The following is a 25,378-nucleotide window of genomic DNA, read 5'->3' on the forward strand; positions in this document are numbered from 1 at the left end:
CAACACTTATGCAGTTCTACTACGTGATATCTTTCAAAAAAGCAGGGTTAGAAAGGATTACCTACACATACTGACCAGCTCGTGTTATAGACAGAAGCGTGCTACTTGGTAGACCAATCCGAAATCAATTCTCAGGATGTCCAGCCCACTCATTATCTTAGCCAATCATGGCCAGCGGGAAGGTTGCTGACTTTTTCCCTGGCTAAACCATCTAGGCTCATAATTTACAGATGGCTTACAAGTTTGTTATTAAGGCACATGAAAGTTTGCATGTTCCAGAAGGCATTTCTGCTCCCCAAAAAGTTTACGTTCAAATGGCTCACCTGTGAAGTAGTGACGCGCGACAAACGCCTAGTTTCCGGAAACAAGTCACATATCTAAAGGCTCCACTACATCCCTGATAACTACATCCCTGATACACATTGAACATTTAAAACAAAGTCACTCACAACAAACTGTCCTGTTCTTGCTCGTTATAATTTTGCCCTGACTGATCTTGTTTCTGTTGCCTGTGATTTTACAGAAGCTGAATGTACCATCTGGTTTCTCGGTCACGTCTCCTGACAAACGGGGCTGGTTGATCAGTCCATTCGGTGACAAGAAGCCCTTTCCCTTGTGGATGATGGGGGCTTCGGTGGTGCCCGCCCTCCTTGTCTTCATCCTCATCTTCATGGAGACACAGATCACCTCGTAAGTGCTGCATGTTGCTATGGTAACGTGTCACTTTAGAAGTGAAGAGGGAGTCAATTACCATGGTTATGCCAGTCACATTTGTTAGACTAGATAAAATAAAATAACATTTTATTGGTCACGTACACATGATTAGCAGATGTTATTGCGAGTGTAGGGAAATGCTTGTGCTTCTAGTTCCAACAGTGCAGCAATAACTAACATGTAATCTAACAGTTCCACTTCAACTACCTAATCACACTAATCTAAGTAAAGGAAGAAGAATATATATAAATGGATTAGCAAAGACAGAGTGGCATAGGTAAGATGCAATAGATGATATAAAATACAGTATATACATATAAGATGAGTAATGCAAGATATTTAAACATTATTAAAGTGACTAGTGATCAATTTATTAAAGTGGCCAATGATTTCAAGTCTGTATGTAGGCAGCAGCCTCTCTGTGTTAGTGATGGCTGTTTTTCAGTCTCTCGGTCCCAGCTTTGATGCACCTGTACTGACCTCACCTTCTGGATGGTAACGGGGTGAACAGGCAGTGGCTCGGGTGCTTGTTATCCTTGATGATCTTTTTGGCCTTCCTGTAACATCAGGTGCTGTAGGTGTCCTGGAGGGCAGGTAGTTTACCCCTGGTGGATGCGTTGTGCAGACCGCACCACCCTCTGGAGAGCCTTGCGGTTGTGGGCGGTGCAGTTGCCGTACCAGGCGGTGATGCAGCCCGACAAGATGCTCTCAATTGTGCATCTGTAAAGGTTTGTGAGGGTTTTAGGTGCCAAGCCAAATTTCTTCAGCCTCCTGAGGTTGAAAAGGTGCTGTTGTACCTCCACCACACTGTCTGTGTGGGTGGACCATTTCAGTTTGTCAGTGATGTGTACGCCGAAGAACTTAAAACCTTCCACCTTCTCCACTGCTGTCCCGTCGATGTGGATAGGGGGGGGGGGGGGTGCTCCCTCTGCTTTTTCCTGAAGTCCATGATCATCTCCTTTGTTTTGTTGATGTTGAGTGAGAGGTTGTTTTGCTGACACCACACTCCTAGTACCCTAACCTCCTCCTTGTAGGCTGTCTCGTCATTGTTGGTAATCTACTACTGGTGTGTCATCTGCAAACTTGATGATTGAGTTGGAGGCGTGCATGGCCACGCAGTCATGAATGAACTAGGAGTAAAGGAGGGGGCTGAGCACGCACCCTTGTGGGGCCCCAGTGTTGAGGATCAGCGAAGTGGAGATGTTGTTTCCTACTTTCACCACCTGGGAGTGGCCCGTCAGAAAGTCCAGGACCTAATTTCACAGGGCGGGGTTGAGACCCAGGGCCTCTAGCTTAAGGATGAGCTTGGAGGGTACTATGGTGTTGAATGCTGAGCTATAGTCAATGAACAGCATTCTTACATAGGTATTCCTCTTGTCCATATGGGATAGGGCAGTGTGCAGTGTTATGGCAGTGTTGCGTCTGTGGACCTATTGGGGTGGTAAGCAAGGTGGAGGTGTTATGATCCTTGACCAGCCTCTCAAAGCACTTCATGATGACAGAAGTTGGTGCTACGGGGCGATAGTAATTTAGTTCAGTTACCTTTCCCTTCTTTGGTACAGGACCAATGGTGGCCATCTCGAAGCATGTGGGGACAACAGACTGGGATAGGGTGAGATTGAATACGTCCGTAAACACACCAGCCAGCTGGTCTGCGCATGCTCTGAGGACACGGCTAGGGATGCCGTCTGGGCGATGAGGATATATGTTGTCTCATACGTGCTAGTTGGGTAACCATGGTGATATCAGTGTAGGGGTTGCTATCGAGAAACCAGTTTTTGGTAGGATGATGTTGTGAAGCAAATCTATAAACAGAGTTGAAGGTACTGCAAGTTCAACAATGTTAACTATCAATTGGCTGCAGGCCATAATGATTAACCAACTGACATCTGTTCCTTCTCTGGCATTTACCAATCACATTGGAGTAGAGTGAAGATTACTGACTTTATATCACAGGCACAATACTAAACAAATAAGAACATGAAAATAGTGCTTGTTTCTACATGTGGTGACCTGGGCTGCATACGTGTGCTGGGTGTTTACTTGTGTGTGTGAACATACATGTGATTTTGCACATATGTGTTTATGCATGTATGTGTAAACATGCATGTGGATGCATGTGTGAATGTATGTGTACAGGTGTGTGTGATTTACACCTTCCTTACCCATTCCTTACCCCCCCTCTCTTTACTCTTCCTCCATCCTCCCATCCTAGACTAATCGTCAGCAAGAAGGAGCGTCGCCTGGTCAAGGGATCGGGCTTCCACCTGGACCTGCTGCTCATTGTCACGCTGGGCGCCATGTGCCCTCTGTTAGGCCTGCCCTGGCTCACAGCCGCCACTGTGCGCTCTGTCACGCATGTCAACGCCCTTACTGTCATGAGCAAGGCCACAGCGCCTGGCGAGAAGCCTATGATCCAGGAGGTGAAGGAGCAGCGGGTGACGGGCCTGGTAGTTGCCGTGCTCGTGGGTGAGGAGGATGCTGTTTTTCTGGAAAGGATTGGATGTAGGCCCTGGTGTGATGTGAAGGAAGATGTCATTGATCAAAATCAATTCAAATGTACTTATAAAGCCCTTTTTACATCAGCAGATGTCACAAAGTGCTTAAACAGAAACCCAGCTTAAAACCTCAAACAGCAAGCAATGCAAATGTAGAGGCACCATGGCTATGAAAAACTCCCTATGAAGGCAGGAACCTAGGAAGAAACCTTAGAAGGGAACCAGGCTCTGAGGGGTGGCTAGTCCTCTTCTGGCTGTGCCGGGTGGAGATTATAAGAGTACATGGCCATTAAGGCCAGATCGTTTTTCAAGATGTTCAAACGTTCATAAATGACCAATAGGGTAAAATAATAATCACAGTGGTTGTAGAGATTGCAACAGGTCAGCACCTCAGAACTAAATGTCAGTTGGCTTTTCATAGCCAAGCATCCAGAGGTCGAGACAGCAGGTGCGGTCGAGGGATAGAAAGAGAGAGAGAGGGTCGAAAATAGCAGGTCTGGGACAAGATAGCACGTCTGGTGAACAGGTTAAGGTTCCATAGCCACAGGCAAAACAGCAAAAACTGGATCAGCAGCACAACCAGGTGGACTGGGGACTGCCAGGAGCCATCACGCCAGGTTGTCCTGCGGCATGGTCATAGGGCTCAGGTCCTCTGACAGAGACAGATAGAGAGATGGGAGAATTAGAGATAGCATACTTAAGTTCACACAGGACACCAGATGAGACAGGAAAAATTCATGAGATAGATCAGACTCACCCTTGCCTCCCAGCACATAGACTATTACAGCATAGATACTGAAGGCTGAGACATGGGGGGTCGGGGGACACTGTGGCCCTGTCCGACAATACCCCCAGAAAGGGACGACCAGGCAGGATATAACCCTACCCACTTAGCCAAAGCACAGTCCCACACCACTAGAGGGATATCAATAGACCACCAACTTACTACCCTGAGATAAGGCTGAGTATAGCCCACTAAGATCTTCTCCACCGCACAAGCCTGAAGGGTTGCAAAACCAGACAGGATGATCACGTCAGTGACTCAACCCACTCAAGTCGAGTATAGAAAAAAGCGTGGTACGACATGACGCACTCCTCCTAGGGATGCCATGGAAAACCACTAGTAAGCCAGTCACATAGCCCCCATAATAGGGTCAGAGGGAGAGAATCCCAGTGAAGAAAGGGTTAGCCTGCCAGGCAGAGACAGCAAGGGCGGTTCGTCACTCCAGTCCATTGGTTGCACCCCTTGGCCAGACTAAACTCAATCATAGGACCTATTGAAGAGATGAGTCTTCAGTAAAGACATAATGGTCAAGACCGAGTCTGTGTCTCTCACATGGATAGGCAGACCATTCAATTAACATGTAGCTCTATAGGAGAAAGCCCAGCCTCCAGCTGTTTTTTGCCATCATTGTAAGCCTGCCACACACACACTATATGATACATTAAATAAATATAAGAATGAGTGTGAGTTTGTCACAACCTGGCTCGCGGGAAGTGACAAAGAAATCTTATAGGACCAGGCCACAAATAATAATAATCAATAATTTTGCTCTTTACTTAGACACCTTACATATAAAACCTTATTTGTTCATTAAAAAAATTGTTAATGAGACGCATAACTCTGCAATGTTGGGTTGTATTGGAGAGTCTCAGACTTTTTCCACACACAGTCTGTGCCTGTATTTAGTTTTCATGCTAGTGAGGGCTGAGAATCCTGTCATACATAGGTATGTGGTTGCAAAGGGCATCTGTGTCTTAACAGCGTGATTTACCAAGGCAGGATACTCTGAGAGCAGTCCAATCCAGAAATCTGGCAGTGGCTTCTGATTCAATTCAATTTTTCACAAAACCACTTGTTGTAATTTCGATGAGGCTCTCTTGTTCAGATATCGGTAAGTGGACTGGAGGCAGGACATCAAATCAAATGTATTTATATAGCCCTTCGTACATCAGCTGATATATCAAAGTGCTGTACAGAAACCCAGCCTAAAACCCCAAACAGCAAGCAATGCAGGTGTAGAAGCACGGTGGCTAGGAAAAACTCCCTAGAAAGGCCAAAAACCTAGGAAAAAACCTAGAGAGGAACCAGGCTATGTGGGGTGGCCAGTTCTCTTCTGGCTGTGCTGGGTGGAGATTATAACAGAACATGGCCAAGATGTTAAAATGTTCATAAATGAAAAGCATGGACATGAAAGAGATAACGAATCCAGTTGTTTGTATCATCCAAGTTGGGAAAGTACCTGCGTAATTGCGCACACAACTCACTCAGGTGCTTCGCTATATCACATTTGACATTGTCCATAACCTTGGGTTCATTTGCACACAAAAAAACATACAACAATGGAAAAACCTGTGTGTGGTCCTTGTTAATGCAGACAGAGAAGAGCTCCAACTTCTTAATCATAGCCTCAATTTTTTCCCGCACATTGAATATAGTTGCGGTGAGTCCCTGTAAATCCTAGCTTCAGATCATTCAGGTGAGAAAAAACATCACCCAGATAGGCCAGTCGTGTGAGAAACACGTCATCATGCAAGCGGTCAGACAAGTGAAAATTGTGGTCAGTCAAGAAAACTTTAAGCTCGTCTCTTAATAAATAAAAAAAACAGTTTCAATACTTTGCCTCTTAATAACGAGCACAAAAGCGTTACATGGTCACTGCCCATATCATTGCGCAGAAAATACACGAGAGTTCACAGGCCTTGCTTTAGCAAAGTTAACCATTTTCACTGTAGTGTCCAAAATGTATTTCAAGCTGTCAGGCATTCCCTTGGCAGCAAGAGTCTCTCGGTGGATGCTGCAGTGTACCCAAGTTGCATCGGGAGAGAGAGAGAATTCGAGAGAGCATACTTAAATTCACACAGGACACCGGATAAGACAGGAGAAATACTCCAGATACACCAGACTGACCCTATCCCCCGACACATAAACTATGGCAGCATAAAAACTGGAGGCTGAGACAGGAGGGATCAGGAGACATTGTGGCCCTGTCCGAGGAAGCTTGCTTCAGGGTTCGGGTATTTTCTTTATACCAGGGAGCTAATTTCTTGTGACAAATATTTTTTGTTTTTAAAAGGTGTGACTGCATCTAGGGTAATACGCAAGGTTACATTTAGGTTAGGTGGTTAACAGATTACTCTACGTCTTTGGGTAGGTGGAGGGAGTCTGGAAGGGCATCTAGGAATCTTTTGGTTGTCCGAAAATTTATAGCACAGCTTTTGATAATCCTCGGTTGGGGTCTGATCAGATTATTTGTTGCGATTGCAAACATAATAAGATATTGGTCCGAAAGTCCAGGATTATGAGGAAAAACGTTTAGAGCCACAATGTTTATTCCATGGGACAAAAATAGATCCAGGGTATGACTTTTGCAATGCGTAGGTCCGGAGACATGTTGGACAAGACACAGTCGATAAAGGCTCCAAAAGCATTTTGTAGTGGGTTTGTGGACTTTTCCATATTAAAGTCACCAAAAATGTGAATATTATCTGCAATGACTACAAGGTCCGATAGGATTTCAGGGAACTCAGTGAGGAACGCTGTATATGGGCCAGTAATCCTGTAAACAGTAGCTATAAAAGGTGATTGAGTAGACTGCATAGATGTTATGACTAGAAACTCAAAAGGCGAAGATGCAGTCATTTTTTTTATTTTTTTTTATTGACATTTGTTGTCGTAAATGTTAGCAACACCTCCGCCTTTGCGGGATGCATGGGGGATATGGTCACTAGTGTATCCCAGAGTATCTTGTAAGGTGTACTGTACTGTTGCACTCAGAAATGTAACATGGACAGCAAACTAAGAAATAGGAAAATAAACAGTCAATGGTTGATAGGGACTATGTTCTAATACCAGTGGTGTAGTTTATCTGTGTATATAGCGTTCTCTGTGGTTAAACCTACAGTGACTTGCGAAAGTATTCACCCCCCTTGGCATTTTTGGGTGGTTTGTATCATTTGATTTACACAACATGCCTACCACTTTGAAGATGCAAAATATGTTTTATTGTGAAACAAACAAGAAATAACACAAAAAACAGAGAGCTTGAGCGCGCATAACTATTCACCCCCCCACCAAAGTCAATACTTTGTAGAACCACCTTTTGCAGCAATTACAGCTGCAAGTCTTTTTCAGATATTTGTTTATAACACAACCCTGATCTCTACTTCTCCACAACTGTTTGGAGAGCTCCTTGGTTCTCATGGTGCCGCTTGCTTGGTGGTGCCCCTTGTTTAGTGGTGTTGCAGACTCTGGGGCCTTTCAGAACAGGTTATATATACTGAGATCATGTGACAGATCATATGACACTTAGATTGCACACAGGTTTACTAATTATGTGAAGTAATTGGTTGCACCAGATCTTATTTAGGGGCTTCATAGCAAAGGGGGTGAATACATACAGTAATGCACATACCACTTTTCTGTTTTTTTTAATCATTTTTTGAAACAAGTAATTTTTTTCATTTCACTTCACCAATTTGGACTATTTTGTGTATGTCCATTACATGAAATCAAAATCAAAAATCAATTTAAATTTCAGGTTGTTATGCAACAAAATAGGAACAACGCCAAGGGGAATGAATGTGTTTGCAAGGTACTGTAACAGACGTTCTTGAATGGTGTTACACCAGAACTATTCACTCGTGGACAGACTACTTAAATATAACCAGATTTGAGTTCCGGGTTAACCGGAACTGGCTCAGTCCATCTGAATTCAACCAACCTACAGATCCCCATGCGACCTGGATATCACACATTTGACCTTTCACCTTTGACTTGTGTTTTCCTAAGGCATGTCTATCGTGATGACGGACGTGCTCCGTAACATCCCACTGGCCGTGCTGTTCGGGATCTTCCTCTACATGGGCGTCACGTCGATCACCGGCATCCAGCTCTACGAGCGCATCACACTCATGTTCACGCCCGCCAAGCACCACCCCGACCACATATACGTGACCAAGGTGAGCCCAATAGCAGAATACGATGGAGAGTCTACTCGACCTCTGTTTTTGTTATAGATTTGTGCCCAATCTATTTTGGTATCCTGGTTTTGCATGTTTGTGAGTTTATTTGTGCATGATGTCGGACTTGTGTGTGTGGACTTACTTTGCAATCAAATGATAAAAGGATGAAGTTGACCATAGACATTGATCTAATGTCGGTATTGCAATAGGTATGTTTTTGATCCGTGTCTAGTCAGGTGTAGGCTGTCAATGTTAGTGAAAGACAGAAGGGGATCCACCCACTAGATGGAGCTCAATCCATCTAATTCTATTTTTTTTTTACCTTTATTAAACGAGGCAAGCCAGTTAGGAACAAATTCTTAATTACAATGACAGCCTATCAGGGAACAGTGGGTTAACTGCCTTGTTCAGGGGCAGAATGGCAGATTCTTACCTTGTCAGCTCAGGGATTTGATCCAGCAACCTTTTGGTTACTAGCCCAACACTAACCACTAGGCTACCTGCTGCCCCGCTATATAATTATTTCCATAGGCAGGGTAGCAAATCTTAACTCGGTGACAGGATGGGGTTGAATTATGACAGTGATATAACATGTATTTACTAGTGTACAAAAAAACATTAGGAACACCTGCTCTTTTCATGACAAAGACTGACCAGGTAAATCCAGGTGAAAGATATGATCCTTTATTGATGTCACTTGTTAAATCCACTTCAATCAGTGTAGATGAAGGGAAGGAGGCAGGTTAAAGAAGGATTTTTAAGCCTTGAGGCAATTGAGACATGGATTGTACATGTGTGCCATTCAGAGGTTGAATTGGCAAGACACAATTTTTGTCCCTTTGAACGGAGTATGGTAGTAGGTGCCATGCACCCTGGTTTGGGTGTGTCAAGAACCACAACTCTGCTGGGTTTTTCACAATCAACAGTTTCCTGTGTGTATGAAGAATGGTCAGCCACACAAAGGACATCCAGACAAATTGACACAATTGTGAGAAGCTTTGGAGTCCACATGGGCCAGCATCCCTGTGGAATGCTTTCGACACCTTGTAGTGTCCATGCCCCGACGAATGTGTTCCTAATGTTTTGTACACTCAGTGTCTGTCTGTCTCATCTCTATGAACAGAATGTGTTAATTGTCCTGCCCAGATCATTATTCCTAAACAAATGAATATAAAATATGAATTCAATTTATTTCAATTATGGGTAAGACTGTACTTAAAGTCTGCAGGTATGATGCATTGTAAGACTTGTCATAAGCATAAGCAGTATAACCCCATTTACATGTTTGTGTGTGCGTGGGCCACAGGTGAAGACGTGGCGTATGAACATGTTCACCATCATCCAGCTGGCCTGCATTGTGCTACTGTGGGTGGTCAAGTCGACCGTGGCCTCACTCGCCTTCCCCTTCATCCTCATCATGACCGTGCCGCTCCGCCGCCTCATCCTCTCCCGGGTCTTTGAGGAGCGTGAGCTTCAGGCGGTAGGTGGACATTCCTGGAATTCTCTGAATTCAGGCACAATCATCTGGTCCAGGCAACATTGGGTTACACGTTACAAATAATAACAATGATGTCCTGTGTTCGCAAGGGGATTTCAGTTTATTTGTGAAATGTGCGTGCGACACAGTACTTTAATTCAGTTAACAATACATTTTTAAATGTTTATCTCATCGAAGTCAATTCTCTAAACCACATGATCTTAACGAAAACAGGAGGCAGGGGTCCTGGAGAACGGACTTGATCAAAACACAGAGGATAATTGTGTGTGTGTGTGTGTGTGTGTGTGTGTGTGTGTGTGTGAGACAATGACAGAATTGTGGGTTAGATTCCTGGGACCAGCCACGTGTAAAATGTATGCACGCATGACTGTAAATCGCTTTTGATTAAAATGTCTGCTAAATGCATATTCTTCTATTATTGTTTCACTATATTGGCCAAAGCATCAAGACACTATGAATGAAGATTCTGATGACATCCCAACATCTCTCGCTCTTACAGCTCGACGGGGAAAATGAGGACTCCCCCAACTTTGACGAGGATGGTCGGGACGAGTATAATGAGATTCACATGCTTGTGTAGACACATCACACGGGTAGGCCCAATCGGATCTCTCCATCTTCCAAGGCTCTCTCCATCTTCCAATCACGAGCATGTTTCTTATTACGTCTGGGAGCTGTGTCTTGAAAACACTCAGATGACGGTAGGATTTTCGTCCAACAGAGAAACCTCATGTGTATATATACTGTATATACATATATTATATTCAAATTCTGCTGTATATTTGTTCTAAAAATGATGTAAAGGAATAACCCCACTGTTATAATTTGTTTCTGGTTTTCCTGCTGCAACAGTTTTTCCTCTCAAAGAGGTCAGTAGCTCTGCTGCCCTACTGTTGCTGAGCGTGTCAGGAATCCTCAAGTGCGTGACATGGACATTGCACCTTTTAAACACAGACCAATAATTCATAAACACTCGTCCCCACTCAAACCCTGGACATGGGTTCTTCCTCTTGCTTTTAACGGTCAAGCTCTCTACAGGTTCCGGACGTAAGTGCAATGACAACAACCCCAAGTACTCCAGTGGGTTGGTTTTCCCCCCCAGTGTTGGAGTCCCACTTATTTGGGGCACCGGTGGAATGAACACTGGTTGTATGACAGCCACACTGGTTTCACTGGGAGCCAATACTCCACTGCCCTCCTCAGCATAACTGCCTTTTTACCCTTCTTCGTACTGTAGCCATTATCAGTGGAATTGAATGACGACGTTAACCAAACAGGAAGTTCAGCATTATTTTCACTGTGTGCACTCCCTTTAGTTGTGTGCTCCTCACAGGATACGTTCACTTTTGACCTTTGTGATTCACCTGCACCGACACACCAGTTCCCTGGTCCAATAACAGGAGAAGATACATTCGTTGATCCCCTCTGAATGCAGTTCTCCCTGAAATGAAGATACAGTACATGAGGATGTGTTTTGGAGAGATGTTACTTTATAAGGTATATTTTGCCCAACAGGCCAATCCAATGATTGTGGATGCATACCAGTAAACACATTGAGATCTGCTGACCTTGAACATGTTAAAAAAAAATATTTCGTATTTTTGTGACCTTACCGAATTAAATGTTAGCCGACCTATTTACTTTAGTTTGTTGTTAGTTGCCAAAATTATATGAAGCGATATTGACATACGGGATGCATTCAAAATGCCTGTTAGTTGGAGGAATTTGCAATTATTAACATTATTCAAAACCTTTGTCAAAGTCACTGGAATTATACCACAGGTATCAAAATCACTGTGTAGCACCACTGTCATTGTGTACTTCCATGTTCTGTAGGCAACTGTTGGATGTGAAGGGTACTATAGCATAAGGTAAAACTAACCTTTGTAAAGCAAATAGATCATTGATCATTGGTTTTGTGTCCCTGTTGTGTACACAAACCATTCAAGGAAATATGTAAAATTATACACACAGGTGGTTCAGAAGTGATTTATAGTGTTTAACATGTACAGTGATTGGAATGGACTCTTTTCCCCAAGGTTCAAGTTTCTACCCCACACAGAATGTTTGTCTGTTTAAAATGGACTATGTTATCATGAACAGTGCTGCAGAACCATGGGTTTAAATTGATACACGTGAAGTGGAGACCATGTTTCAAATATTGAAGCATCTGCTGAATTTGACGAAATTATGTATTTGTGATGATGTGTTTTTCCCTATTGACTCTTGTATAATATGATACTGCTGTTTTTTAAAATTTTAAATAGACCCCACTAGAGAAGTGTAACATCACATGTCTTATTGACTCTTGTCGTACAAACACTACACTCTTAGAAAAAAAGGTTCTAAAAAGGTTATTTGCGGAGGGATAGATCCGTTTTGATCTGAAGATCCCTTTTTGGAAGACAAGGGTTCTTTGTAAGGGAAAGGGTTCTACCTAGAACCTTTAACATTATAAGAACCGTTTTTGGAGGAAAGAGTTCTTTGATAATTCTTTAGATGGCAATAAGGATTCTTTGGAAAGCAAGAAGGGTACTTTGGAAGGCAAGGGTTCTTCATAGAACCATATATCATACAGTATTTCCCAGCATGCTCTAGGTAGAACCATATACAGGGAGTTCTATAACGAACACTATATAAAAGATTCAAGATAGAACCCTCTGCAAAGGGTTCCCCCTATGGGGTCAATCCGAAGAACCCTACAAGGTACTACTATTTAGCAGCTTTTTTCCCTAAGAGTGTAGATACTGGGATTGCAATGGCATGTTGTGTATGGACAACCTACTTAGCCCCTACCGTGTGAGACGTATTGAATGTACAGGCCTATATAGTAAGTTTCCAGGGATGTTGTTTTGATAGTCTCTACTTTGTCTGCACTGTCTCTTCCGCTGCTCTGTTAAACTGGAGGTATGCTAGCGTCAACTTGGCTTCTGAAGGAAGGACTTAAGTCAATAGAATCTCAGACCAAAGTGTCCGTGCTTTACTCTGGGCTTGGAGTAATAGACAGCTACTGGCATTGTATTTGGCATGTCAAAGGCAAAAGGTATCACAGTTACCATGGCGTCAGACATGAAAATGGGAAGAGGGCAAGGGGAGAAAGCTTCCCCCTCACTTGATGTGAAGGAAAAACGGGGAAAGGTCATTGTTGTTTGAGAACACGGGCTTGCTGGTGTGTTGAGGGCTACCAGAGATCCCCGTGGCCCTGTGGTGGATATGCCTACACTCAGTAAAAAAATCACTCAGTCACTGGGAAAAAAATAAAGATTTGGAAGAGTGGTTATTATTAAAGATAATAAAAAGGTATAGTGTAGCCACTTTCTTCTGTTCTGTCTGGATTCCTCAAGATTTGGAGCAGGGACATGAAAAGAAAATAGTTCTAGGCCCATGAAATAGGCCTGGCATGTTGGATGTTGGGAATCCACAATGTTTCGTCGCCTGATACCTCCATGCTAGCACAGACCAGACCACCCACCCAAAATCTAGGAACATAGCGTTATTTTGTAGCCGCTGCTACTTACCCGTCTCTCACTTGGAAGTCTCTGGGACCTTTTTTTTCTTCATTTGATTGGATGACTAGGACATTTGTGAAGGCGTTAAGAAGTACTGTAGACAATCAGAAATGTATGCAATTAGATTACCTGTATATCTTTTACGTATCTACCTTCATAAGTAATAAGATAGCACTGCTAACCCTGTGGCAACATCCTATTGTATGTCCAGTTTTTTAATTTTTATTAATTGGTCATTACCAACTTGTCCTACAAGTTTGCACCTTGTAATGAATATAAAGTTATAAAGGTGAAGGTCCCCTTTAAAGGGATAGTTCAAGATTTTGACAATGAAGCTACGAGCTAGTTACCTCAATGCTAACTAGCATTAACACAATGATTGGAAGTCTACTGGAACAGTTAGCATTAGCACCAGTCATTGTGCTAATGCTAGTAAGCTTTGACTCGCAAAACTACCTTCCTGCATACTGTATGCAGAGACATAAATATGGTATCCACTAGTTCATCAGACTCTGGGGAAGTAGATAACGGGTTTATTGTTAGGTAGGTGAATTTGACTTTAATTGACGGTCTTGTGGCATTTAAAGGATTTTCTACAGCTCACTTGTAATGAAGGACTTATGACATATCTCTCAATGAAGGACAATGTTTTTAGTGTCACTCTTAAGAAGGTGAGTATGGTTTATACATGCTATACCTGTGTTAAAATCATCCTGAAGCCATGTCACACACAAATATAGTGACACACATACACACACACACACACTGCTCTGAAAACGATACCTGATGAAGTGGGGTTTGTCTGTCTGAGAAAAAAAAGTATGTGAGTTAATTTTATGATAAATTATGAATTACTTTAGCATTAGCAATACTGAAAGATACTTATGTTATGTGGATACTTGAATAGCGGTTCAGCCTGTTATTATTGTAAAGGGGTTTTCAAACTACTGTAAAACAAATTGTTATTTTTTTGTCTGAAAATAAATATTCATGTGTTTCAAATAAATCTTTATTATGTGTTTCAAATAAATCTATCACATTTTTATTCAAGACTTATTTAAGAACATAACAGGGTATTACAATACTATAAGTACCATTATTCAACATACAATATATGGGTGTGCAAAAATGTGTGTTTCTGAATGTTAAACAGATATCCAACTTTCTGTTGGCTACGTCTAGTGTGTCTCACGTGAAAGTGTATTTTGTGTGTGTGTGTGTGTGCATTTGTAAGATTTGTCCACCAAGAGGGTTGGCTCTCAGAGCCCAGTGGTTGTGGTGATGTGGACACACAGCAGGGGTAGGAGCAGAATGGTGATGACACAAGGCAGAATCAGCAACATCAGGACAGCGAAAGCCGGGTCCTCCACACGCGAGCAGAGTGAGAAGAACATCTGGTGCACCTCTAGGAAGATGTCATCCTTCAGTGAAGGCTCCACACACCCGGTACTGGTGCCTACTTGTTCCACACAGTGCTTCAAAATGATGTAGGAGCTGATGGTGAAAAGGGGAAAAAACGTAATGTTCCATTTCCCTATTTCTCTCCTGAAATGGGCATTCACTCACTCCATTTCTTTTAGTGGGGAGTGAACAAGTGCACACTTCATTAAGAAAGAGAAGAGAAATGGGCCGGAGCCACTGTCAAAACAGACTAATAAAAGTAGCATGTACTAAACAGCCTGGACTACTGTGAACCAATCGCTCAAATTTCAGGGTGTAACCGGTTGATCTGTTCCCCGTGTTAAGAGAGACACCACCCAAACACACCATTTAGTTCTCCAGGGTTTGGGCCCTGCAGGCGATGTCAACAGTAATATATGAATTATTACAGTGTAATTAATGGGCTAGCACTACATCTTCGCTCTGAACAAACATGTGATGTCGGAGAAATACGAGTGGAGCAGTGTGGCTAGACATGTACACTAGGCTACCACCCCAAAACATTGAATCAGCTCTAACGTGAAGTTACACAAAAAACACCCTGGAGACAGGAAAGGTCTGACTCTCCCATGACTAAAGGTCGTATCTTTAGCGATATAGCCATTAAAAATGGTCATACGCGGCTATACTTAGCCCTTTCCTCTGTTCTCACTCATCAGCCAGGGGATGTGAGCCCCCCCCCCCCCCCCCCCCCCCCCCAATACAAAATACAATAGGCAGGAAGGCTAGAGACAGGTCAGGCTGTACACCAAACCCCTCTGTTGTAGGGGTACACACACGCACTCTTTAAAGGTGGGCCAGGGACATCTGTGCTGATAGTTGCTAGCTTCCATGCTCTGGTTGAAGTTTGGGAGGCAGTAACCATGCACGTAGTGGTCGAACGTCAGCCTGTTGCACTGTGCAACGTAGCCACCCTCGCTAAGCCCTAGAAAAAAAACAAGAGTTGGTGAAAAGTAAACACATCGTGACAGCAGACCCGTTTATCCCAACTCCCAATCTATTACAAAATAGGAGTAAAAAACATCAACCATTCGATAGAACTGTAGATTTTAGGCAGTGGGTTGGTGATTTCATGTCTGTTAAGGATGTGTCAACAAAACATTATGTTTCATATAAATCCCAGACCATTACGGAGCGAGGGAGGAGGCGGTGAAATATTCCACAGTCTCGCATGTCTCTTTTAGTACTACTGAATCAGTAGACACTAGTTAGAATGTGTTTTTCCATTATTTTTAGGTGGTATAAAAACTGACAGAGAAACAACTGTTGGACCACAAAGCTCTTGAATTTGGAATAGGACAGTTCGGAGATACAGTGCCTTGCGAAAGTATTCGGCCAACTTGAACTTTGCGACCTTTTGCCACATTTCAGGCTTCAAACATAAAGATATAAAACAGTATTTTTTTGTGAAGAATCAACAACAAGTGGGACACAATCATGAAGTGGAACGACATTTATTGGATATTTCAAACTTTTTTAACAAATCAAAAACTGAAAAATTGGGCGTGCAAAATTATTCAACCCCTTTACTTTCAGTGCAGCAAACTCTCTCCAGAAGTTCAGTGAGGATCTCTGAATGATCCAATGTTGACCTAAATGACTAATGATGATAAATACAATCCACCTGTGTGTAATCAAGTCTCCGTATAAATGCACCTGCACTGTGATAGTCTCAGAGGTCCGTCAAAAAGCGCAGAGAGCATCATGAAGAACAAGGAACACACCAGGCAGGTCCGAGATACTGTTGTGAAGAAGTTTAAAGCCGGATTTGGATACAAAAAGATTTCCCAAGCTTTAAACATCCCAAGGAGCACTGTGCAAGCGATAATATTGAAATGGAAGTAGTATCAGACCACTGCAAATCTACCAAGACCTGGCCGTCCCTCTAAACTTTCAGCTCATACAAGGAGAAGACTGATCAGAGATGCAGCCAAGAGGCCCATGATCACTCTGGATGAACTGCAGAGATCTACAGCTGAGGTGGGAGACTCTGTCCATAGGACAACAATCAGTCGTATATTGCACAAATCTGGCCTTCATGGAAGAGTGGCAAGAAGAAAGCCATTTCTTAAAGATATCCATAAAAAGTGTCGTTTAAAATTTGCCACAAGCCACCTGGGAGACACACCAAACATGTGGAAGAAGGTGCTCTGGTCAGATGAAACCAAAATTGAACTTTTTGGCAACAATGCAAAACGTTATGTTTGGCGTAAAAGCAACACAGCTCATCACCCTGAACACACCATCCCCACTGTCAAACATGGTGGTGGCAGCATCATGGTTTGGGCCTGCTTTTCTTCAGCAGGGACAGGGAAGATGGTTAAAATTGATGGGAAGATGGATGGAGCCAAATACAGGACCATTCTGGAAGAAAACCTGATGGAGTCTGCAAAAGACCTGAGACTGACCTGATCCAAAACATAAAGCAAAATCTACAATGGAATGGTTCAAAAATAAACATATCCAGGTGTTAGAATGGCCAAGTGAAAGTCCAGACCTGAATCCAATCTAGAATCTGTGGAAAGAACTGAAAACTGCTGTTCACAAATGCTCTCCATCCAACCTCACTGAGCTCGAGCTGTTTTGCAAGGAGGAATGGGAAAAAATGTCAGTCTCTCGATGTGCAAAACTGATAGAGACATACCCCAAGCGACTTACAGCTGTAATCGCAGCAAAAGGTGGCGCTACAAAGTATTAACTTAAGGGGGCTGAATAATTTTGCACGTCCAATTTTTCAGTTTTTGATTTGTTAAAAAAGTTTGAAATATCCAATAAATGTCGTTCCACTTCATGATTGTGTCCCACTTGTTGTTGATTCTTCACAAAAAAATACAGTTTTATATCTTTATGTTTGAAGCCTGAAATGTGGCAAAAGGTCGCAAAGTTCAAAGGGGCCGAATACTTTCGCAAGGCACTGTATACAGTGGCTTGCGAAAGTATTCACCCCCCTTGGCATATTCCGTATTTTGTTGCCTTTTGTATCATTTGATTTACACAGCATGCCTACCACTTTGAAGATGCAAAATCTTTTTTAATGTGTATCAAACAAGAAATAAGACAAAAAACAGAACTTGAGCGTGCATGACTATTCACCTCCAAAAAGTCAATACTTTGTAGAGCCACCTTTTGCAGCAATTACAGCTGCAAGTCTCTTGGGGTATGTCTCTATAAGCTTGGCACACCTAGCCACTGGGATTTTTGCCCATTCTTCAAGGCAAAACTGCTCCAGCTCCTTCAAGTTGGATGGGTTCCGCTGGTGTACAGCAATATTTAAGTCATACCACCGATTCTCAATTGGATTGAGGTTTGGGCTTTGACTAGGCCATTCCAATACATTTAAATGTTTCCCCGAGTGTTGCTTTAGCAGTATGCTTAGGGTCATTGTCCTGCTGGAAGGTGAACCTCCGTCCCAGTCTAAAATCTATGAAAGTCTGAAACTGTTTTCCCTCAAGAATTTCCCTGTATTTAGCGCCATCCACTGTTCCTTCAATTCTGACCAGTTTCCCAGTCCCTGCCGATGAAAAACATCCCCACATTATGATACTGCCACCACCATGCTTCACTTTGGGGATGGTGTTCTCGAGGTGATGACAGGTGTTGTGTTTGCACCAAACATAGCTTTTTCCTTGATGGCCAAAAAGCTCAATTTTAGTCTCATCTGACCAGAGTACCTTATTCCATATGTTTGGGGAGTCTCCCACATGCCTTTTGGCGAACACCAAACGTGTTTGCTTATTTTTTTCTTTAAGCAATGGCATTTTCTGGCCACTCTTCCATAAAGCTCAGCTCTGTGGAGTGTACTGCTTAAAGTGGTCCCATGGACAAATACTCCAATCTCCGCTGTGGGACTTTGCAGCTTTTTCAGCGTTATCTTTGGTCTCTTTGTTTCTTCTCTAATTTATGCCCTCCTTGCCTGGTCCGTGAGTTTTGGTTGGCTGCCCTGTCTTGGCAGGTTTGTTGTGGTGCCATATTCTTTCCATTTTTTAATAATGGATTTAATGGTGCTCTGTGGGATGTTTAAAGTTTCAAATATTTTTTTATAACCCAACCCCGATCTGTACCTTTCCACAACTTTGTCCCTGACCTGTTTGGAGAGCTCCTTGGTCTTCATGGTGCCCCTTGCTTAGTGGTGTTGCAGACTCTGGGGCCTTTCAGAACAGGTGTATATATACTGAGATCATGTGACGCTTAGATTGCACACTGGTGGACTTTATTTAACTAATTATGTGACTTCTGAAGGTAATTGGTTGCACCAGTTCTTATTTAGGGGCTTCATAGCAAAGGGGGTGAATACATATACACTCACTAATTTGACATTTTAACATTTTTTTTTTGTTGAAACAAGTTATTTGTTTCATTTCACGTCACAAATATGGACTATTTTGTGTATGTCCATTACATGAAATCCAAATAAAAATCCATTTAAAATTACAGATTGTAATGCAACAAAATTGGAAAAACGCCAAGGGGGATGAATACTTTTTTTTTGCAAGGCACTGTATTGCTTTCTCCCCCACTTTTAAAGGCCTTATATGTTTTTGCTGTAGCATGACAATTAGAGGACCAGACTGCTGTAGACATTGCTGTATCAGGATAAAAATTCAACTGTCCTCAAAAGGGCATTGAAAAGTAGGTTGGAGGACCAAGTCAAGCGAAGTAGTGTAATTGTGGCTCACGTGTTAAGGCCATGAGGATCACAATAAGGCAGGTCAAAATAGTCTGTCGATTCTCCATCTGTCAGAAATAGATACTGTCCATAGTTAGTCAAACAATGACAATTCAGTAATGGCAATACGTAATGTTTTCACCTCCAACTACCTATCAGGTGTGCAGATAGTGCGTCCTACTGAGTATCGTCACCATCAACATGTTGCTTCCCACCATTTGATCGTCTCGAATACAAGGCGAATGTAAAGTAAAGGTCTCAGGCCTCAGGCTGGCATCATTAAGACCACATGGTACACTAGCAATAGGGTTTGAAACCGGCTTATGCCAGAACCAGGCTACAGATAACTACATTACAGTCTGGCAAATGCATGCCAGCAACTGCTTTTGCACAAAATTTTCCCTCAACTTGTGGCAGTTTGAAAAATTACTTATTAATCCATGCCCTGCCTTGCCAGATTATCGCCTCACTTCGCCCTAGCATAGTAGCATTCTTTCTGTGCAGATAAGTGACTCAAATAGATAATCGCTTGTCGTGTCATTTAGTTCTATAAAAATAGATGACTGAAGAGGGAAAGAGAACATCCGCTTATGTTCTGATACGATTGAAATATCAAGTTGCTTTGTATTGTTTGACACGAAACATTTGTATTTTTATCTCTAATAGCTGGTAAAATAGTGAATGGCTTAGCTGTTTACGGAATATTTTTTTAAGTGAATGAATTTATCTCTTGGGACATGGGAGTTACTGAAAACAGATGTGGAGAGGAATGCAGACAAATGTACTATCTAAATGTTCTAATGTACGGTTTGTGTCTACGTATACTGTCAAAACTGGTACAGTGGTACAACCAGGATGGATTTGTCATGTAAAGCTTAAAAGTTATACTGGGAGTTGTGAGTAGATTTACAAACACCAAACAATTAGTTAAAAAGTACAGCATTTGACTGCACCCAACCGATTTACTTAAATAAAAGTAAAAAGTAATATATAAAGCTATATATCATCTTCTTTATATTAAGCAAACCAGATGGCACGATTTTCTAGTTTTTTTTAATATATGAACAGACAGTGGCGCACGCCAGCACTCATTTATAAACACACTATTTGTGTTTAGTGAATATGCCAGATCAGAGGCAGTAGGGATGACAATGTGTTGTATTAATGGGTGCGTAAATTTGACAATATTGCTGTCCTGCCTGAGCATTCGAAGTGTAATGAGTACTTTTGGTTGTCGGAGAAAATGTATGGTAGTGAAAGGTAAATATTTTCTTTAGGGATGTAGTGTAGTAAACTAAATACATACACACAACAACAAAATACTTAATTAGTACTTTCAAGTATTTTTACTTAAGTACTTCACACAACTGGATACATTTTTTATGTATTTATTTCACCTTTATTTAACCTGGTAGGCTAGTTGAAAACAATTTCTCATTTACAACTGCAACCTGGCCAAGATAAAGCAAAGCAGTTTGACATATAGAACAACACAGAGTTACACATGGAATAAACAAACATACAGTCAATAATACAGTAGAAAAAGTATTTATACAGTGTGTGCAAATGAGGTAAGATAATACCTTGACTTATATCTGTAGATTAATTCGTCTTCTGTTCCTGGAAGGTCACACGCAAAATCTGGAGCCCAGTCGGTCTCCTGTGAAGTAGAGTAAAACCAACTAACCAAGGAAACATTGTTTCATGGCTGCAGCGAATGAGAACCCCTTTAGGGATTCAGGGTCTTATCAGTCCGTGGGACTGGGAGTTGTGTTTATGCAATCTCCCAGCTCTAAACCACTGTCAGGCTGCTTCCTTTCCCATGCTTCTATACTTAAAACCCCATCCTCCGGCTATACCCAAGTGAAACGGACAAGCAGGCCTTACATTTTGGTATGTTAAAATGTACAGTATATTAATGTTGGGTTGGGATGGAGGGCCTAGATGGGGGATGAAGGGATGGGGAGAGAGGGTAAAGGCTTGGTGATCCGCTCTCTACCCTTAACTAGCAACATGTATTGGGGTAACCGACACACACTGTACACCAGACAGAGACAGACAGTACACATACAGTGACCACAACACATCCCTATTGTAGGCACACAGAAGTGCATACAGACAGACAGAGATGCACACACATACACACACACATACAGACAGCATCCAATTAAATAGTTTTGTTAAGCTGTAAATTGATGACCTAGTTCCACTAAAAAAGGCACCCTCCCCTCATGTCCATATTTTTGGGGGTTTCAAGCATCGTATTACAGTTCTATATTACCTAAATAGATTGGACAGCAGGGAGAGGCAATATATTTATCTGAGAGTAACACAGTGTTGAGTTTTCTCCCCCTACTGATATATCCTGAGTAATTACATGCAATAAATCTGCTCCCAGACCTGCTCTTGACCCCTCGGTGTCTCCAGGCTAATAGCAAGCCACAAGACAATGGGTAGCATTGTTGTTGTGTGTCACGAGTAAAACCGTGTGAATTGTGACGTGATTTAAACTTGAACTACATTGTATATGGCCTAAATAAGCCCAAGATCTATCTGCAGTAGTGGATGAGGAAAAATACGGTGTGTAGACAGTTTAATTCAATTTAGCGCTACAACCACCACCATCATTGCATTACCTTTTTATTGTCATTGGATTGTCTACGGTGAGATATATATTTCATGCACACACAGCATTAGGCAAGCTGTTTCTCAGCACACATACTACACTGACAGATATGGATGAAGTTCTATACCCAAGAGTTTCTCAATCCTGATACTGGAAGGTACCAAATGCAACCCAATCCTACAATCAAGCAAAAAGTTTACTTGTAATTATAGAGCCTTTTGGTAGTCAATATGCTCCAGAGAAGCCTTTAAAAAAGGATTATAACTTCTATAAACGTCTCGTTTATTTCTAAACTCTCAATAATATATTTTTTTGTTTGAACCTGTGACTTTTTAACCACTTGTTAAAATTCTCATGTCCTATAACTTTTAAGACAACACTCAGTCGTTGTTTTTGATCGACTACTATAGCCAAAGGAGCAGTACTGCTATGTGAAATAGCCACCTTTACTCATGAGCCTAATGTCTATGTCCATGCCCGCCTGTCTCTTTCTTTACCTTCTAAAACACTGAATAGCGACGTAGAGCTGTGTAAACAGACAAGCTTGTAGATGTCCTGCAGACTGTGACACTCGCCTCGCAACACGTTGACAGGGCCCAGAGCTAGTGCAATAGGAGTGACTTGTAGCTGTCATACCCCTATGGCATTGCTTAGTGACAGCATGTTGAAGCCTATGGTTGCCAGAGTGAGGTTGACATGTTTATGGCTTGGCAGCCACTAGCACAATAATATAGTACCCTCTGTAATGTAATGTATGTCAAATGTTATTCTTAAATCCCAAAAGGTAATGCGATCTGTTCCATAAACTATGAAGGATAAGTGTCTAAACAAGTTTGAAAAAAAGCACTGTTTAGGGTTGTATGGCTGTGCCAGTAGTTGTTTCCTAGGAGAGTGGTTGAACTTTTCCAAGTCTCTCTTGTTCTAAAAACATCTCGGGTCTCAGAACAATTGTTCCGGAATGCAGCACTCTGGGAATGTTCCCGAGATGGATTGAAGAATGGCAAGAGGCCTGGATTGCAGATCACAACTGTCCGAATGTTCTGATGAGCATCCAGCCCTACTATGGACACACACGGAGGCTAAGACACACAATCACACACATACTTACTTTTTTATTATTATTATATATATTTTTTAAAGCCTAATGGCCGCTATTCATGAAGCCTTTAGACTTGGAGACCCCCACTTTCTCTACAATTAAACAAGCAATTAAAGCAAAGCTGGAAAATTTCACCCTCAAACCTTTCATCTCATCAGTCAAATGTTTTTGTTTTGGGTGTTAGCTTTTGTCAAAACAGCGCCCTTCTCTTCACTCTGCTCTTTTCAATTAAACTCAAGAGTGAGCAATGGAAAGTTTGAACACCATTGTGCGGTGTTTCATGTGCCTCGACTAGACGACCACTTGACAGATGAATCTTTCAGGAGTCCTGTGAAAATACCTTTCAGCAACCCCCGTCATGTATTTTTCCCTAAGTGCAAAATGTGATGATTCAATGATTTCGCTAATGCACATCCATCTCGAGCTGCTAAGCAACATACACATAATATAATAATAATCAATTAGCTACTTGTGAAATGTGCAGGAATGGTCATATGAAAACATTTCCATTTCACTTAGTTGTCTGCATAATATCGTTAGAGTCAGGGCAAACATACAGATGGCACAGGGTCCGCACTGAAAATACTTGTTTGTGAAAGTGAAAAACTGTGTTGTTTGGACAGTGTGTCTTATTGGTGTAATGGAAAATGTTGCCTCAGATAGGTGCTGCTAGACGGGAAAGCAGAAACCATGGATAACCTGTACACCTGCCTCAAGAGAGAGAGTGCCTCATTCCAGGACCATGTCCAACACTGCAAACACTCCTTCAATATGTACACTCTTCAGTCAGTCTTGTGTGCCCTGACCATGAAACGCCAGGATGAATCAACAGCCCGGAGCAGCTGTGGGTTCTCCTCTCTGAGGTTACAGAGGTGCCTGGTGGTGGTAGTCAGTGGCTACAGAGGCTCAGACACAAAACACTGCATCACGTGGCTTCTCTCTTTCGTCAAACATCTGTGCACCTTGAAAGACACCTTTGGCGAGAAAGTGATAGTCCCTCTCTGCAAAAACATGTACGTCATTGACGAAGACAAGCGCACTGCCAATTCTATTTGGAATGTCCCTTTGACCTCTGACTCTAAAGGCCCACCCCCTACGCCTCTGACCAAGGTGGCCAAAGGCAGAGAAGTTCAGTCTACTGACCAATGCTGATGGGGCTGAGTGGTTCATCAAGGTTCAATGGCTTGTACCGGATATCCTCTATAAGAGCTCTAGGGCTGCCCGACTTGACTACCAGTGGGTAGACCTGCACCAGCATTGACACATGGGTAGGAGAGCAGGGTGCAGTGGGTTGAAGGCTATCCAGATATCCCCAGAGGTCTACCGGCGAGAGATGAGAAGGGAATGATGAGCATATCCTGGTTGTGAGGAGAAGGGAGGGAATAGCCAGAGAGGCCCAAGCCAGACTGAGGAAGTCTAGCAGGGAGCTTATGGCTTTGGCTGGGAAAGAGCAGTGGGTGCTAGCTCTGGAGGTGAGTTACAGAAGGCCACCTACAGGATACAGGACATCCAGGCCAAGCTCCGACAGGAGAGGCTGATGATAGAACATGAGGCCCAGCAGGAGGTCAGTGAGGTGGTGGAGAGGAAGGCAGAGGAGCTGGGCCTCAACCCGAGTCTGGAGCTTGAGAGGAGGTTGAGGATGGAGTGGTACCATGGGAGGAAATTGCTGGGAGACCTGCTGATGGAGCTTGAGATTCACCCAGTTCTCAAACGCTACGCTGATATGGTGAGCGGAGAAGATAATTCACATTTTATCTAGCTGGTATCAAATAAAATACAATTGTATTTGTCACATGCGCCGAATTGAAATGGTGACTTTACCGTGAAATGATTACTTATGAGCCCTTTCCCAACAACGCAGAGTTAAAAAGTAAGAAATAGAAAAAGGAAATTGTTATACAATAAAATAACAATAAGAAAGCAATATACAGCAATATACAGTCTAAGAATAGCCTCAGAGTCGTAATCAGGTGGCAACCTCTCAGGGAGTTGTCAGCCTCATGCTGTCCTAATATGGACACTGTAAGCTTAACTTCTTTGATATAGGGGGCGCTCTTTTAATTTTTGGATGAAAAACGTTCCCGTTTTAAACAAGATATTTTGTCACGAAAAGATGCTCGACTTTGCATATAATTGACAGCTTTGGAAAGAACACTCTGACGTTTCCAAAACTGCAAAGATATTGTCTGTGAGTGCCACAGAACTGATGTTACAGAAAAAACCCAGATAAAAATACAATCAGGAAGTGCCGCATTTTTTTAAACCGCCTCATGGCAATGACTCCTTATATGGCTGTGGAGGAGCTAGGAGTCAGCTTACCTTTTCCACGTTTTCCCCAAGGTGTCTGCAGCATTGTGACGTAT

The 25,378-nt window shown here is 42.4% G+C and overlaps 2 protein-coding genes across 7 annotated transcripts in view; one reads left to right on the forward strand and one right to left on the reverse strand.

Annotated features, from left to right (window-relative positions):
• The window catches only part of slc4a3 (solute carrier family 4 member 3), a 103,151-nt gene extending 88,965 nt beyond the window's left edge, over nucleotides 1-14,186 (forward strand). For 4 of the 5 annotated variants that reach the window (XM_021578907.2, XM_021578908.2, XM_036958728.1 and 1 more), the window contains 5 exons: nucleotides 524-690; nucleotides 2,930-3,183; nucleotides 8,005-8,174; nucleotides 9,484-9,657; nucleotides 10,175-14,186. In XM_021578907.2, the coding sequence (XP_021434582.2) occupies nucleotides 524-690; nucleotides 2,930-3,183; nucleotides 8,005-8,174; nucleotides 9,484-9,657; nucleotides 10,175-10,255 (846 nt within the window). In that variant the 3' untranslated portion in view covers nucleotides 10,256-14,186. The remainder of the gene's footprint in view (nucleotides 1-523; nucleotides 691-2,929; nucleotides 3,184-8,004; nucleotides 8,175-9,483; nucleotides 9,658-10,174) is intronic. The other variant, XR_005038791.1, reaches the window with a different exon arrangement.
• On the reverse strand, nucleotides 14,178-21,119 carry LOC110501381. Of its 2 annotated transcripts, none has more exons than XM_021578912.2 (4): nucleotides 20,874-21,119; nucleotides 19,301-19,358; nucleotides 15,408-15,549; nucleotides 14,178-14,678 (listed from the first exon to the last, which is right to left on the reverse strand). In XM_021578912.2, exons 2-4 carry the CDS (start codon nucleotides 19,356-19,358, stop codon nucleotides 14,444-14,446), a joined length of 435 nt encoding a protein of 144 aa, XP_021434587.2. In that variant the 5' UTR covers nucleotides 20,874-21,119; the 3' UTR covers nucleotides 14,178-14,443. The 2 variants fall into 2 exon arrangements, with proteins under 2 accessions (XP_021434587.2, XP_021434588.2); XM_021578913.2 differs by having other exon boundaries at nucleotides 19,301-19,374; nucleotides 20,874-21,064.
• Between the last annotated feature and the right edge of the window lie 4,259 nt (nucleotides 21,120-25,378).

The sequence above is a fragment of the Oncorhynchus mykiss genome, chromosome 22 (genome assembly GCF_013265735.2).
Source record: "Oncorhynchus mykiss isolate Arlee chromosome 22, USDA_OmykA_1.1, whole genome shotgun sequence".
Taxonomy (NCBI): domain Eukaryota; kingdom Metazoa; phylum Chordata; class Actinopteri; order Salmoniformes; family Salmonidae; genus Oncorhynchus; species Oncorhynchus mykiss.

What these genes read in the sequence shown, in the direction of transcription:
- LOC110501381 (XM_021578912.2), bottom strand. Translation starts at nt 19,358, where the DNA reads ATGGAGAATCGACAGACTATTTTGACCTGCCTTATTGTGATCCTCATG. An exon ending in GATCCTCATGGCCTTAACAC is followed by an intron (nt 15,550 to 19,300) that starts GTGAGCCACAAT and finishes TTTTTTTTCTAG; the next exon opens with GGCTTAGCGAGGGTGGCTAC. An exon ending in CCCTGGCCCACCTTTAAAGA is followed by an intron (nt 14,679 to 15,407) that starts GTGCGTGTGTGT and finishes TTTCACCATCAG; the next exon opens with CTCCTACATCATTTTGAAGC.